General features: G+C 43.3%; 1 protein-coding gene and 1 long non-coding RNA gene across 5 annotated transcripts in view; one reads left to right on the top strand and one right to left on the bottom strand.

Moving 5' to 3' along the window:
* PTPN9 (protein tyrosine phosphatase non-receptor type 9) overlaps positions 1-17,181 on the top strand; it is a 99,451-nt gene that overhangs the window by 79,245 nt on the left and 3,025 nt on the right. For all 4 annotated transcript variants that reach the window (XM_054240483.2, XM_078333747.1, XM_054240482.2 and 1 more), the window contains 3 exons: positions 6,008-6,074; positions 13,201-13,279; positions 16,495-16,645. In XM_054240483.2, coding sequence (XP_054096458.1) covers positions 6,008-6,074; positions 13,201-13,279; positions 16,495-16,645 — 297 coding nt within the window. The remainder of the gene's footprint in view (positions 1-6,007; positions 6,075-13,200; positions 13,280-16,494; positions 16,646-17,181) is intronic.
* Positions 4,405-16,607, bottom strand: LOC103795575 (uncharacterized). The gene is made up of 3 exons (XR_623165.5): positions 16,475-16,607; positions 12,967-13,141; positions 4,405-5,892 (listed from the first exon to the last, which is right to left on the bottom strand). It is a non-coding gene; the product is annotated as an uncharacterized LOC103795575 (long non-coding RNA).

Genomic DNA, 17,181 nt, shown 5'->3' on the forward strand with positions numbered 1-17,181 from the left:
CGACCTTAGAATTTTGAGATGAATGACTAAATTGTTATCATCCTTTTTTTCCCCCTTCTGATATACCAGTTTTGTTAGGTGATCTCTCTAAGCATCAAAAAAACCCAGCATTGCCAGGCGTGGTGGCTCACGCCTGTAATCCCAGCATTTTGGGAGGCTGAGGTGGGTGGATTACGAGGTTAGTAGTTCAAGACCAGCCTGGCCAACATGGTGCAACCCTGTCTCTACTAAAAACACAAAATTAGCGGGTGTGGTGGCACGTGCCTATAATCCCAGCTATTCAGGAGGCTGAGGCAACATAATCTCTTGAACCTGGGAGCTGGAGGTTGCAGTGAGCTGCGATTGTGCCGTTGCACTCCAGCCTGGGCAACGAGAGCAAAACTCCATCTCAGAAAAAACAAACCAACAAACAACACAGCATTGACTGAGGTGTTGTTCAAGGTAAAGTAATTTAAATAGTGCCTCTTTAACATGAACACATTATAAGGATTTGTTATATCCCTTCTCTTTCTAGGGGTAAGTTTTGGAAAATCGTTGCCTTGTATTTGGGCATATATGATATGTGGGTTCGGACCCCAGGATTATGGTTTCCAATTCTCTTGTCCCTACTGTTTCAAGCACATAAACTTAATTCATAGTCCTGTCCAGGACCCCTGGAGATTTTCCTGCAGGAGGAGAATTTGATCTGAGACTGGCTGGCTAGAGGGTAAATTCATCAGTACTGCTGAGATCTTCATTGTATGTGTGCTGAAGGAGTAAGGTGCAGTAGTTTAGTTGGGGCTCTGGAGTCGGAGATATCTGTATTCATCCATTTTGTTGACTTTCCAGTCTCCAGAACCTAGAACAGTGCATGGCATGTATCAGACACTCGGGACTTATTTGTGAATGAGTGAATCTTGGTTTACTGGGGACTCTTCTCGTCATCCTGTGGTTACTGTGAAGATCATTGTCTGATTTGTAGTCCCTGTCATTACTGAAACATTAGTGGAGGCTTTATTTTACAGCAAATGGGATATTTAGGTTTTTTATTTTTATTTTTTTTATTTTTTACATTAAATTCTTTACTTTGAGGGACAGGGAAAGTGAAAAAAAATTATTTGCTTAGCTTTGGGGACTTAATACTCTCAGGGTGTTTCTACCCTTGGGGTTAGTTTCCTCATGTTTCCTGACATTTAGTTATTTTTAAATTTTAATTGATAAAAATTGTATATATTTATGGTATACAGTGTAATATTTTAAAATACATATGCATTGCAGAGTAGCTAAGTCAAGCTAGTTAACATATGCATTACTTCACATATTTACCTTGTTTTGTGGTGAAAACACTGCTCTCCATGCCAGGCGTGGTAGCTCACGCCTGTCATCTTTTTAGGTGCACTGGGGGAGGCAGTTTGGGAGGTCGAGGCGGGCAAATCACAAGGTCAGGAGTTTGAGACCAGCCTGAACAAAATTGTGAAACCCCATCTCTACTAAAAATACAAAAATTAGCTGGTGTGGTGGCAGGTGCCTATAATCCCAGTTTCTCAGGAGGCTGAGGCAGGAGAATCACTTGAACCCATTAGGAGGAAGAGTTGCAGTGAGCCAAGATTGCGCCATTGCACTCCTAGCCTGAGTGATAGCGCAAGACTTCGTCTTAAAAAAAATCTGGCGGGTCGTGGTGGCTCACGCCTGTAATCCAAGCGATTTGGAGGCGGGTGGAGGACCTGAGGTCGGGAGTTCAAGACCAGCCTGACCAACATGGTGAAACCCATCTTGAAAAAAAAAAAATCTGCTCATGTGTAATTTTCAAGTATACATTACCTTGTTTTTTTGGAGGATTCAGGTTTTTTAGTGAATTGTTCACTTCAGTTCCTTCTGAAATTTTAAAACAGTCCAATTTTCTATTGAACATGGCTGCCCTAATCTGTTTGGGCTGCTGTAACAAAAATACCACATGCAGGATGGCTTAAAAACAACAGAAATTTTATTTCTTAATATGGTGGAGTCTCGGAAGTCCCAAGACTAACATGCTGGCAGATTTGTGGTCTAGCAAGGGCCCCTTTCTTGGTTCACTGACCACCAGGTACTCACTGCATCCTCCCATGGCATAAGGGGAAGGGCCGAGGGAGTGCTTCAGAACTCTTCTATCTTATAAAGATAATAATCCCATTTGTGAGAGCTCTGTCCTCATGGTCCTCATGACCTAATCACCTGTCAAAGGCCCCATCTCCTAGTACCACTACATTGGGGGTTAGGGGCTGGGATTTCAGTGTATACATTTGAAGTCATGGGGGACACAATATTCAGTCTATAGCAGTGGCCCATAACATAGTGTGCCGGGTTTAGTTCTTCATACTATTACAATTTGCCCCCAAGTATATACTTTGTCTCTGGGTCATTTTCAGTTTTAATAGGCAATGATTCTTCCAAAGATGAAATAAAAATCAGCACTCTCAGAGACCAGTGCTAAAGCTAGTAATTCTTAATTATAAAGAAATAATGGACCGGGCGCAGTGGCTCACGCCTGTAATTCCAACTCTTTGGGAGGCTGAGGCAGGCAGATCACAAGGTCGAGAGATTGAGACCATCCTGGCCAACATGGTGAAACCCTGTCTCTATTAAAAAATATAAAAATTGGGCTGGGCGTGGTGGCTCAAGCTTGTAATCCCAGCACTTTGGGAAGCCGAGGCAGGTGGATCACGAGGTCAAGAGATCGAGACCATCCTGGTCAACATGGTGAAACCCCGTCTCTACTACAAATACAAAAAATTAGCTGGGCATGGTGGCGCATGCCTGTAATCCCAGCTACTCAGGAGGCTGAGGCAGGAGAATTGCCTGAACCCAGGAGGCGGAGGTTGCGGTGAGCCAAGATCACGCCACTGCACTCCAGCCTGGCTCTGGTGACAGAGCAAGACCGTTTCAAAAATAAAATAAAATAAAATAAACAATGTCTTCTTTAAAGAAGTAACAATTCTTTTGTGTTTAAAGCATGAAATTAGTTCCTACTTATGTTCTTACTAATGTTGACTGGCATACACCAGGTAAATCTTTTGTACTTTTCCATACCTTCTCCCCTTGGTCCTAGAGAGGGTATGCCCTTTCTATGTGTCAGGTTGAGTAGAGGATGGGCTTTGGCTGACTGGGTGCACCCTGGATTGAGAAGCCTGTTTGGAGTTAGTGAGGCTTTTAGCATGCTGGGTCTGCTGCAGGTGGTCTATTAGCTCAGTGAAGTTGTCTGAATCAGGGTAGGATGGTAATAGTATGAGGGTAATACTAGCTGCTGTGGGAGGGAAAACTCTGAGTTTGTCATTCCACTATTTATTTATAGGTTCTAAGGAGGAAACTCTTGACTAAATAAATAGTAGAGTGATCAATTGGTAGACTGACCGGTTAATGGACACAAATTCAAGTAACCTGGGTTTGACCATGAGGTGATATCTTAGGAGGTTAGCTATGGGATACTGACAGTTCACACTGTCCTCCCAGTGATGGGATCCACTGGAGAAAGAGTGATAGGTTGAGGAAAGAGTCAGTCTGACCTCTCTATAGTACAGTGAGTTATCAGTTTTCCGTAGTTTGCTATTGAAACTTCTTTTTTTTATCCTTCTGTAACCCTTCATACCTTCCCTTATCCATTCTACTTCCTACATCCGTCCATCTCTCAACTAGCTATACTACAGCATGAAACTGCAGCTGATCACTGTTTCTCTTTTATCAGCCTGGATGAAAGGATCTTGTGAGTAGGTATAATAAAAAATGATGTTGAAGTAAATAGGTCTGAGGACATTAAGAGGTAGGAGAAGACTCTAGAAGAGAGAGTCAGGAGCTGTTAATTGAGACACCTTTGAATTTGACTGGAAGTTGCTTTGCGTTAATTGAGGTAGTAATGGAGTCTAGCTGTTTGGCCTGTCCTGTTGATGGTCCCATGTATGAGGTGTAGCTTTCTTCCTTCTCTATTCACATGTTGCCTTTTGTGTATGGCAGGATGGGCCAGATGTTCCTGCTTGCTTGCCGTGCTACAGTGTTGCAAGTCCTGATGGACCCTTTTCTTGTAAATAAGAGTTTCTATTGAGATATAGTTCACATACCATACAGTTGACCTATTTGAAGTATACAAGTCAGTGGCTGTTAGTATAGTCACAGAGTTGTGCAACCATCACCACAGTCAACTAGAACATTTTTTTTCATTCCCCAGAGAAAATACACACCCTTGGCAGTCACTGCCCACTTCCCTCTAACCCACCCTAGCTTATTTCTTATATCCATAGATTTGCCTGTTCTAGGGATCTCATACAAAGACAGTCCTAAGATATGTAGCTTTTTGTGTCTGGCTTCTTTCACTTAGTGTAATGTTTTCTAGGTTCATCCATGCCGTAGCATATATCATCACATAACTCCTTTTTACTGCCAAATAATACTCCATTGTATGGATATACAACATTTTATTCATTTCAGTTGAAGGACATTTGAGTTGTTTCCACTTTTGGCTATTATGAATAATGCTGCTATGGATATTTATGTATAAGTTTTTGTATGGACACATGTTATCATTTTGCTCAGGCTGCTGGGTCATATGGTAACTGTTTAATCTTTTCAGGAACAACCAGACTGTCTTCTATAGTAACTGTGCCATTTTACATTACCACTAGCAATGTATAAGTACTGTATATACATGTATGAGGGTTTCAGTTTTTCCACATCCTTGCCAACAATATTATCCATCTTTTATACCTGTAGTCATCCTAGGGGGTATAAATTAGTATCTTGTGGGTTTTTTTTTTTGTTTTTTTGAGACAGTCTTGCTCTGTTGCCCAGGCTGGCGTGCAGTGGCGCAATCTTGGTTCACTGCAACCTCTACCTCCTGGGTTCCTGGCCTCAGCCTCCAGAGCAGCTGGGACTACAGGTGCGTGTCATCACGCCTAGCTAATTTTTTGTATTTTTAGTAAAGATGGGGTTTCACCATATTGGACAGGGTGGTTTCAAACTCCTGACCTCATGATCATCTGCCTCAGCCTCCCAAAGTACTGGGATTATAGGTGTGAACCATCATGCCCAGCTGTATCTCATGGTTTTTATTTGCATTTTCCTCATGGCTAATGATGATCTTTTCATGTGCTTATTGGCTATTCATATATCTTCTTTGGAAAAATAGCTGTTCATCTCTTTTGCCCATTTTTAAATTGGGTTGTTTATGTTTTAATTATTGAGTTACAAGAGTTCTTTATGTATTCTAGATACAAGTCCCTTACCAAATACATGTGTTCTGTGGGTTGTTTTACTTTCTTGATGGTGTTGTTTAGTTTTGTTTTGTGTTTTTTGATACAGTCTCACTCTGTTGCCCATGCTGGAGTGCAGTAGCATGTTCTTGGCTCACTGCAATCTCTACCTCCTGAGTTCAAGTGATTCTTGTGCCTCAGCCTCCTGAGTAGCTGGGATTCCAGGTGCATGCCACCATACCCAAATAATTTTTGTATTTTTAGTAGAGATGGGGTTTTACCATGTTGGTCAGGCTGGTCTCAAACTTCTGGCCTCAAGTAATCCACCTGCCTTGGCCTCCAAAAGTGCTGTGATTACAGGCATGAGCCACTATGTGGGGCCTTGATATTAAAATTTAAAACTTTTGAAGCACAAAAGATTTTAATTTTAATACAGTCCAATTTATCTCTTTTGTCATTTATGCCTTTGGTGTCATATCTGTGAAGGCTTTGCCTAAACCAAGGTCACAAAGATTTACTCTTATATTTTATGCTGATAATTTTAACTCTTACATTTGGTCTGTGATCCATTTTGAGTCAATTTTTGTGCATGGTGTGAGGAAGGAGTCAGCTTGATTTTTCTACATGTAGATATCCACTTGTCTCAGCAACATTTATTGAAGTGAGGTTTTCAGCTGGCCATTTCACTCTTCATTTTCTGCTCAAGAAGAGGAGAATATTTACACCTTGGGTTTTACTTACCAAGTACATCATTTTATGACCCAAATGGTATATTCTGTACAGCTGTAGTGATGTCTCCTTTTTATCATTAGACAGATTACATCAATGCCAGTTTCATGGATGGCTACAAGCAGAAGAATGCTTACATTGGCACACAAGGTAAGCTGATCCATCTCCCCCATGCTGGTTTTGTGCCATCTACTTAAGATTCCTTGTGCCAAATGATGGCATAATTTTTAAAGGAATAGTAACTTCAGTGGAGGTTTTGGCCACTAGATCCTGGCCTTCCATAAAGATTGGTGGTGGTTGAGAAAAGCAGATAAGTAGTTTGGGGTTTCTGTACCAGATGTGCCTAGAAACTCATCATATAGAGATAGATAAACTGGAGATTTAAATACATAACACTACTGCCTTCAGGTTTTGGGGTTAGGCTTAGCATTGGCAAGGGTGTAAGGCATCAGAACTCATCAGCCAGCTCTTCATACTCTTCCTGTCTAGTAAGAGGCCAAGAATAGCAGTGGACTTCTCAGAGATTTAGTTCAATCTAGGAATGAGTATTGATGTCCTAACAGGCCTTGGCTGGTTCCTGTACCATCACTGAGCATTCCAGCAAATGTTCTGACATAGATAGTATGTGCTAATAGGTCTGACAGTGAAATACTGAGCTCTAGAAGAATTTCTCGTTTGTTTGTTTTTTTTTCCTTTTTTTGAGATGGAGTCTTGCACCTCCACCTCCTGGGTTCAAGTGATTCTCTTGCCTCAGCCTTCCAAGTAGGTGGGACTATAGGTATGTGCCACCATGCCCAGCTAATTTTTATATTTTTAGTAGAGACAGGGTTTCACCATGTTGGCCAGGCTGTTCTCAAACTCCTGACCACCCGCCTTGGCCTCCCAAAGTCCTGGGATTACAGGCGTGAGCCACCTCGCCCAGCCTATTGTGTCACTTTCAAAGAAAGTAAGAGGAAATTATAACACAGAAAGACAACAGACCATCAAATGGGCATAGGCCCTTTGACCATTGCAGAGCAAGATCTGGTGGATACTTCCTTAATCAAGTGATCAAACTTAGTATCATCAATAAAGGACAAAGGGACATTCTTTATGCCTCCTGATATGATGCATTGAGAAATGAATATCATCTGTGTTGTATATTACCAGTTTTAAAATCTTAATGTAGTCAGGGGAAACAAACCAGAGAAATCCAGATTGTGGGGCATACTACAAGAAAACTGGCTCAAACTCTCCAAAGTTAATGCCATTAACACACAAAAAGGCAAAGAAGTGTTCTAGATTAAAGAACCATGGCTGGGCATAGTGGCTCACACCTGTAACCCTAGTACTTTGGGAGGCTGAGGTGGCAGTATCACTTGAACCCAGGAAGCAGAGGTTGCTCTAAGTTGAGATTGCGCCACTGCACTCCAGCCTGGCTGACACAGCGAGATCATCTCTCAAAAAAAAAAAAAAAAAACAGAGCAAACCCATGGCAAAGGATGATGCATGACAGACACCTATAGCCCCAGCACTTTGGGACACAGAGATGGGAGGATCCCTTGAGCCTAGGAATTTGAGACCAGCCTGAGCAACATAAGGAGACCCTGTCTCCAAAAAAATCTTTATTTTTTTTATTTTCAAAAAAATCTTTAAAAATTAGCCAGGCATGGTGGCATATGCCTGTGGTCCCAGTTACTCATGAGGCCAAAGTGGAAGGATTGCTTGAGCATGGGAGGTTGAGCCTGCAATGAGCTATGGTTACACAACTGCACTCCAGCAATCGAAGCTGGGTGACAGAGAAAAACCCTGTCTCAAAAAACAAAAAACAAACAAAAAAAAGGCCGGGCACGGTGGATCACCCCTGTAATCCCAACATTTCGGGAGGCTGGTGAATCACCTGAGGTTGGGAGTTCAAGATCAGCCTGACCAACATGGAGAAACCCTGTCTCTAATGAAAATACAAAATTAGCGGTGCGAGGTGGTACATGCCTGTAGTCCCAGCTAGTTGGCAGGAGAATCACTTGAATCCAGGAGATGGAGGTTGTAGTGAGCCGAGATCACACCATTGTACTCCAGCCTGGGCAACAGGAGCAAAACTCCATCTCAGAGAAAAAAAAGGATCTGTGATTAGATCCTCAGTTGGGAGGAAAGAAAAATTGAAGACAAACTATTGAAACAATTGGAGCCAGGTGCAGTGGCTCATGCCTGTAATCCCAGCACTTTGGGAGGCTGAGGCAGGCGGATCACCTGAGGTCAGGAGTTTGAGACCAGCCTGACCAACATGGTGAAACCCCGTCTTTTAAAAAATAAAAATAAAAGAAACAATTGGAGACTGTAGTAGCCATCATTTTATCCATGTATAAGCTTAAGGTGATAATAGTATTATTCTATAGGAGGATGTCCTTGTTTTCCTAATAGGTGCTCAAGTATTTAGGAATAAAATATCATAATGCCTGCAACTTCTTCTTTTTTATTTAATTAGTTAATTGATTTTTTGAGATGGAGTCTTGCTTTGACAACCAGTGCAGTCACTGGAGTACAGTGGCGCGATCTTGGCTCATTGCACCGTCCACTTCCTGGGCTTAAGCAATTCGTGAGCCACCACGCATGGCTAATTTTGTATTTTTGATAGAGATGGGATTTTGCCATGTTGGCCAGGCTGGTCTTGAATTCCTGGCCTCAAGTGATTTGCCCACCTCAGCCTCCCAAATTTCTGGGATTACAAGCATCAGCCACTGCGCCCGGCCTATAATTCTACTAATGATGTCATCTATTGAGAAGATGTATTATGTGCCAAATGCATGAGTGCTATCTAATTATTATAGAGACTCTGCAAGGGAGGTTTATTAATTTATAGATGAGCAAACTGAAACCCAAAAGTTTACATGACCTTGGACCATGCAGCTAGTAAGTGCCAGAACCAGGGATTGAACCCATGTTTGTTTGGTTCAGAAGTTTTTACAAGTCAAGTCAGTGGATTGTTTCAGTTATGTCAGTATAAACTGCTGACTTTATTTCTTGAGAGAAATCTACTGTTAAAGGGTCTAAGCTGGGAAGTACAACTTTCCCTTCTCTTTTGAGGCTGTGAGAAGTTTGTCCAGCCTCAGTCTGGTATAACTGAGTTACCATGTGCTTTGACTGCTCAGAACTCCAATTCTGCCAGTGGTCTGAATGTGGAAAACAAAGTATCTGAGAGTTGCTGTGGTGCAGGAGCATAGGATGTAGTTGAGGCTAAGGGTCAGATATGTGGAAAAGGTGTCCTTACTATCTTCTTGATGGGTATAGTAGGGTAATGGCATGTTTATTGTAGAACATTTAGAAAACAAAGATAAAAATCACTCATAACCCTATGACTCAGAGATAATGTTAACATTTTACAGAAGCTCCTCCTAGACCTTTATCTATGCATACATGCAGATATAGGCATATAAAATATTTAACCAGGCTGGGTACGGTAGCTCAAGCCTGTAATCCCAATACTTTGGGAGGCTGAGGTGGGTGAATCACCTGAGGTCAAGAGTTTAAGACCAGCCTGGCCAACATGGTAAAACTTTCGTCTCTACTAAAAATACAAAAATTAGCTGGGCATCCCAGCTACTTGGGAAGCTGAGGCACCAGAATTGCTGGAACCCAAGAGGCAGAGGTTGTAGTGAGCCGAGATCACGCCACTGCACTCCAGCCTGGGTGACAGAGTGAGACTCCGTCTCAGAAAAAAAAATTAACCAACTCTGCTCTTTCTATACTTATCTTTTGTTTCATTTAATGGTATCTGTGAATACCTTTTCATAACAAAAAATACAGCTCTTGGCGGGGCACAGTGGCTCAAGCCTGTAATCCCAGCACTTTGGGAGGCCGAGGTAGGTGGATCACGAGGTCAAGAGATCGAGACCATCCTGGTCAACATGGTGAAACCCCATCTCTACTAAAAATACAAAAAATTAGCTGGGCATGGTGGCCTGTGCCTGTAATCCCAGCTACTCGGGAGGCTGAGGCAGGAGAATTGCCTGAACCCAGGAGGTGGAGGTTGCGGTGAGCCGAGATCACGCCATTGCATTCCAGCCTGGGTAACAAGAGCAAAACTCTGTCTAAAAAAAAAAAAAATACAGCTCTTACAACATCACCTTTATACACTGCATAAATTATGGGTATGCTATTATTTATTTTTATTTATTTTTGAGACAGGGTCTCACTCTGTCACCTAGGCTGGGTGACAGAGGGGTACAATCATGGCTCATGATCATGGCTCACTGCAGCCTCGACCTCTCTGGGCACAGGTGATCTTCTCACCTCAGTCTCCTGAGTAGCTGGGACTATAGCCATGTGCTACCACACCTGGCTGATTTTTGCATTTCTTTGTAGGGTTGCGGTTTCACAATGTTGCCCAGGTTGGTCTTGAACTCCCAGGCTCAAGTGATCTGCCTACCTCATCCTCCCAAAGTGCTGAGATTACAAGTGTGCACCACTGAACCCCACCTGATATGTCATCATTTAATTAATCCTCTCTTATTGGATATTTAGCTTATTTCTAAGACCTCACATGCTTTTGACATCATCCATTTCTGCAGAGAGGGCATTTCAGTGTCACCTTAGTGCTCGCTAAAAGACTTAGCAATAATTTGGCTAAGTGGGCAATAATTTTGCTGCAGTGAGCCATGATACCACTGTCACCCAGCATAGGTGACAGAGTGAGACCCTGTCTCAAAAATTATTAGTTGTAGTGGAACTAGCAGACTTCTAGGCCAAAATTAACCATCAGTGCTGCCCTGCTTTCCTGAAAGCAGAGAGGGGAGAAACACCAGGAAAGTATAAGAAATTATCCTGAGATGTTACTGTCTTCTTTTTTTTTTTTTTCTTGAGACAGAGTCTTTCTGTCACCCAGGCTGGGTACAATGGCAAGATCTTGGCTCACTACAACCTCCACTTCCCAGGTTCAAGGGAGTCTCCTAACTCAGGCTCCCGGGTAGCTGGGATTACAGGCACCCGCCACCACACCCAGCTAATTTTTGTATTTTTAGTAGAGACAGGGTTTTACCATGTTGACCGGGCTTGTTTTGAACTCCTGACCTCATGTGATCCGCCTGCCTCAGCCTCCCAAAGTGCTGGGATTACAGGCATGAGCCATTGCGCCTGGCTGGTTACTGTCTTGATTGAAATGGAGTTGGTAGTCCACAAGTATCTTGAAAGTTGTTGCTGAGTGCTCAGCCCTATGCAAGTTCTAACTATAAAAGGAGAATTTGGCCAGGCGCAGTAACTCACACCTATAATCCCTTGTCCTTAGGACCATGTTTACTGAGATATCATTAATTCCCACAAAGTAAAATAACAGATGTAAGAGTATATACATTGAATGGTTAACCTGTACAGATCCAGCTGTGCCATCAAAAGCAAAAGAGAAGAAGCTTCACAAGGAATGGGGTGGTCAGAGACAATGTCAAGGAAGAGGCAGCACTTGAAAACAGGTAGAAAATGAATAGCACTGGAGGTGAGGGAGACAGCTTGAGCAAAGGAATAGAGGCAAAAGTGAGCATGGTGTATCTATGTTCTGATGAAGTCATTTTTAAGAAAGATTAAACTAGGCCAGGCGTGGTGGCTCAAGCCTGTAATCCCAGCACTTTGGGAGGCCGAGGCGGGTGGATCACAAGGTCAAGAGATCGAGATCATCCTGGCCAACATGGTGAAACCCCATCTCTAACAAAAATACAAAAATTAGCTGGGCAGAGTGGCATATGCCTGTAGTCCCAGCTACTCGGGAGGCTGAGGCAGGAGAATTGCTTGAACCTGGGAGGTGGAGGTTGCAGTGAGCCGACGTTGTGCTACTGTACTCCAGCCTAGCACCTGGTGACAGAGTAAGACTGTCTCAAAAAAAAAAGAAAGAAAGATTAAACTGATGGAGTTCCCAGAGTAGAATGGAAGGGAAAAAGGCCTATTTAGAAAAGCAGACGAAGAGGGTGTTACGGTAACTTAGAAAATGATGTGGTCTTTGTTTTTGTTGTTTGTTTTGTTTTTGTTTGAGACGGAGTTTCACTCTTGTTGCCCAGGCTGGAGTGCAATGGCGTGATCTCTGCTCACTATAACCTCTGCCTCCTGGGTTCAAGTGATTATCCTGCCTCAGGCTCCCAAGTAGCTGGGATTATAGGCATGCACTATCATACCCAGCTAATTTTGTATTTTTAGTAGAGATAGGGTTTCTCCATGTTGGTCAGGCTGGTCTCAAACTCTGGACCTCAGGTGATGCACCCGCCTCTGCCTCCCAAAGTGCTGGGATTACAGGTGTGAGCCACCATGCTGGGCAATGATGTGGTCTTTGTGTCAGTGTAGTTGGGCAGGAAGAACAAGATGGGGAGAAGATAGAGGCAAAAGAACAAAAACCAAAAATATTTAAAAGGTAAAAAAAATCTCTAGGATTTGGTGACTGACTGCTTCCAGGAGATGAAGGAAATGGGTAAGTCAGAGTCGACTTCAACTTGTTAAGACTGAATGATTTAAGAATGCCAGTATTGTTAACAGAGATAAGAAAGTTGCAAGATGAAGCTACTTTTTTTTTTTGAATGGAGTCTCATTCTGTTTTCAGGGCTGGAATGCAGTGGTGCGATTTCAGGTCACTGCAACCTCCACCTCCTGGGGTCAAGCGATTCTCATGCCTCAGCCTCCCAAGTAGCTGGGACTACAGGCATGCGCCACCACGCCCAGCTGATTTTTGTATTTTTCACAGAGACAGGTTTTTGTCATGTTGGCCAGGCTAATCTGAAACTCCTGAGCTCAGGCAACCCACCTGTCTTGACCTCCCAAAGTGCTGGGATTATAGGCATGAGCAACTGCACCTGGCCAAGATAAAGCTAATTTTGAAGGAGACTTAGTTGCAGACATAACGGATCTGAGATGATGGGAAACAGAAGGCTAATGGTTTAGTAAGCAACCTGTGATTATAAAACTGAAGCTTAGGTGAGATGAAAACAGCTAGAGACTCATACACATTTGACACTATCAGCCTGAATGTGATGGCTGAAGGTCTAATGATTAAGGCTCTGAAAGGATATGTAACAGTCCTTCCCAAACCTACCTATGACTCTCCTGGAGATCTTGTTAACGTGCAGATTCATGTTTCTTACACTCTCCCATACAATGCTGGTGTGATTGGTCCAGAGACCACACTGAATAGCAGGGACGTGGAGAGATGAGCAGGGAGCTAAGATCTGTGGTTCGGAGTTACCATTGGGGAGTAAAACAGAAGAAGCCTGCAAAGGAAAAGAGGGTTTCCCAGAGTCATGTTTCCTGTCTTCTCCTTTTATTCCAGGTCCTTTGGAAAATACGTATCGTGATTTCTGGCTCATGGTATGGGAGCAAAAAGTCTTGGTGATTGTCATGACCACCCGGTGAGTTAATCACTTTTTTCCATTGGTCCTCACCTCTACTCTGTCCCTAAGCATGGGTGATTAAATAGGGAAGTTTAGCTTTTAGAAATAATGGGGACCAGTTGGGCATGGTGGCTCACACCTGTAGTCCCAGCACTTTGGGAGGCCGAGGCGGGTGGATCACAAGGTCAACAGTTCCAGACCAGCCTGGACCAGCATGGTGAAACCCTGTCTCTACTAAAAATACAAAAAATTAGCTAGACATGGTGGTACATGCCTATAATCCCAGCTGCTCAGGAGGCTGTGGCAGGAGAATTACTTGAACCCAGGAGGTAGAGGTTGCAGTGAGGCTGAGATCACGCCACTGCACTTCAGCCTGGGCAATAGAGTGAGACTCGGTCTCAAAAAAAAAAAAAAAAAGCCCAGGTGCAGTGGCTCACGACTGTAATCCCAGCACTTTGGACGGCCAAGGCGGGCAATCACAACATTGGGAGATTGAGACCATCCTGACTAACACAGTGAAACCCCGTCTCTGCTAAAAATACAAAACTTTACCCAGCGTAGAGGCATGTGCCTGTAGTCCTAGCTACTCAGGAGGCTGAAGAAGGAAAATTGCTTGAACCGAGGAGTCAGATGTTGCTGTGATAACACTATTGCACTCCAGCCTGGGCGACAGAGTAAAACTCTTGTCTTCAAAAAAAAAAAAAAAAAAAAAAAGGATTAAGAAACCCATGGCAAAAATTTTGAGATCTCTTAGCTAATTCACAACCCAGTATGGTGGAGAGGAATAGATCTAACTTGTTAAAGCGTTAATACCTGGCTCTGGCAACTCTGTTCCAGTTATAGCCTATTTTGAGGTCCTGGCCTTAGCCACTAAAGGAATTACTGGGAAACATGAGACAATTCTCCTTTAATCTGTTCCCTATTTCTAGAGGGGAGCTGTCTTCCTGGCTCCTGAATTACCAGATCCCCTTTTCTCTCCATTTGTTGTTACTTTTTTTTCTTTTGAGATGGAGTCTCACTCTGTTGCCAAGGCTGGAGTGCAGTGGCACAGTCTTGGCTCACTGTAACCTCTGTCTCTCAGGTTCAAGCAATTCTCCTGCCTCAGCCTCCCGAGTTGCTGGAATTACAGGCATGTGCCACATGCCCAGCTAATTTTTGTATTTTTAATAGAGACAGGGTTTTACCATGTTGGCCAGGCTATTCTTGAACTCCTGACCTCAAGTTATCTGTCCACCTCAGCCTCCCAAAGTGCTGGGATTACAGGCATGAGACACTGTGCCTGGCCTATTGCTTTCTGGCCATTTTTTTCTGCTTGTTCATATTTTCACCTATAGTAGAACTGTAGAGAACATAATGGGTAAATTCTAATGGGTCAGGCAGGAAGCATTTTTTTTTTTTTGAGACAGTGGGCCAGGTGTGGTGGCTCACACCTGTAATCCCAGCACTTTGGGAGGCCGAGGCAGGTGGATCACGAGGTCAGGAGTTCAAGACCAGCCTGGCCAATATGGTGAAACCCTGTCTCTAAAAAAAAAAAAATTTTTAAATAAATAAATAAATAAATAAATAAATAAAAGAGACAGAATGTCATCCTGTCACCCAGGCTGGAGTGCAATGTCACGATCTTGGCTCTCCCGGGTTCAAGCAATTCTCTGCCTCAGCCTCCTGAGTAGCTGGGATTACAGGGATGCACCACCACACCGAGCTAATTTTTGTATTTTTAATAGAGACAGGTTTCACCATGTTGGTCAGGCTGGTCTTGAACTCCTGACCTTGTGATCCGCCCACCTTGGCCTCCCAAAGTGATGGTATTCCAGGCTTGAACCACCATGTCCACCCAGGAAGCTTTTAATGAAAGGAATATTTTTGAAATTTTGGTCTACTAATCTGGCAAATTTTTTTTTTTAATCTGGCAAATTTAAGGAATAACCTATTTCAGATGAGAAAGGAAAAAAACGAATGAGAATGTTCAGTTCCCTTCCTCAGCATTGTTATAACCACCTCTTATTTGGAGAGGAGGTAGTGGGAGAAGTACCACCTTGGAATACTTTGGGGCCACTGGAGGGTGGCGAGGTAGATTTAGATTAAGCCCTTTTTTTTGGAGGGGGAGATGGAGTCTTGCTCAGTCACCCAGGCTGGAGTTAGTGCTGTGATCTCAGCTCACTGCAGCCTCTGCCTCCTGGGTTCAAGTGATTCTTCTGCCTCAGCTTCCCAAATAGCTGGGATTACAGGCACTCACCACTATGCCTGGCTAATTTTTTTATTTTTAGTAGAGACAGGGTTTTACCATGTTGGCCAGGCTGGTCTTGAACTTCTGACCTCAGGTGATCCACCTGCCTCAGTCTCCCAAAGTGCTGGGATTGCTGGGATTTCAGGTGTGAGCCACCACGCCTGGCCTAGGCCTTTTTTTTTTGAGACAGCGTCTTACTTTGTCATCCAGGCTGGAGTGCAGTGGCAGCATCTAAGCTCAGTGCACTCTCAACCTCTTGATTCAAGCAATCCTCCTGCCTCAGCCTCCTAAGTAGCTGAGACTACGGGTACCCACCACCATGCCTAGCTAATATTTGTATTTTTAGTAGAGACAGGGTTTCCATGTTGCCCAGACTGAGACTTCAGGCTTTTACACAAACCTCCTGCTAACATTCCAGGAGATGTGTCTTTCTCAGTCTTCTATTAGCCAACCGCTCTTACCGGGGAAGACAAGCAGTGGCCGAGGTATAGGCCAGGGAGTTCTCTCTGACCTATCATATTTTCTCTACTGTTTTTTTTCCCTTTTTCTTTTCTTTTTCCTTTTTTTTTTTTTTTTTTAGATGGAGTTTCACTGAGTTGCCCAGGCTCATGGTCTTAGGTGATTCTCCTGCCTAAGCCTCCCAAGTAGCTGGGATTACAGGCATGCATGACTGTACCTAGCTACTATACTGTTTTTTTCCTCTGTTCACCCAGTATTTATCCCACATATGTGAGAAGTATCATTGCATATTAGGAAAAAGACCAAATGATGTGGTAAGTGCTCAGTAACTGTCTGCTATATGAGTACATGCAAAAACCTTAGCTCTGAGTACATTTGTTTAGAATGAAGAGGTTTCCTTTCTTTTCTGCTGAGAATCAATGGTGTAAGTTAGAAGCAATGCAAGAGATAATATTGCTGCCTGGGGGTATATTAGGATTTTGTGGAAGTCAGGTTACTGCTGCGGAGAGGAAGGATGGAAGGCTTACCTTGCTCTGTGTGTCTTCAGCTTTGAGGAAGGCGGCAGGAGAAAGTGTGGCCAGTACTGGCCTTTAGAAAAAGACTCTCGGATCCGATTTGGCTTCCTCACAGTGACCAATCTAGGCGTGGAGAACATGAATCATTATAAGAAAACAACGCTAGAAATTCACAACACAGAGGTAAATCCAGGTTTCTTTTTTCTCACCTTGTTGAAACAGGGGGAGAATAATTACTGTAAAGAAAATCTCCAGAGGGAATAAATAGGATACCAGGGAGGTTATGAGTTGCTTCTGTTTTTCTGGGGTCAGGATGAGGATATTTAACTCACAGCCAATATAGCTATATTACTACAGCACAATAGGAGCATCAAATAGGTATAAAACTTAGAATTTAAGAAATCTGGGGCTGGGTGCAATGGCTTATGCTTGTAATCCCAGCACTCTGGGAGGCCAAGGCAGAGGGATCACTTGAGCCCAGGAGTTCAAGACAACCTAGGCAACACAGTGAGATCCCGTCTCTACAAAACATAGAACAAATTAGCTGGGCATGGTGGCACATGCCTGTGAGGTCAAGGCAGCAGTAGGTTTGATTGTGCCACTGCACTCCAGCCTGTGTGACAGAGTGAGATCCTGTCTCCAAAAAAAAAAAAAAAAAAAACAACTGGGGTCGTACAGTATAGGAATTCTGCCTTTTCCAAACAATTAACTGATCCTTC

Source organism: Callithrix jacchus, chromosome 8, assembly GCF_049354715.1.
Source record: "Callithrix jacchus isolate 240 chromosome 8, calJac240_pri, whole genome shotgun sequence".
Taxonomy (NCBI): Eukaryota; Metazoa; Chordata; class Mammalia; order Primates; family Cebidae; genus Callithrix; species Callithrix jacchus.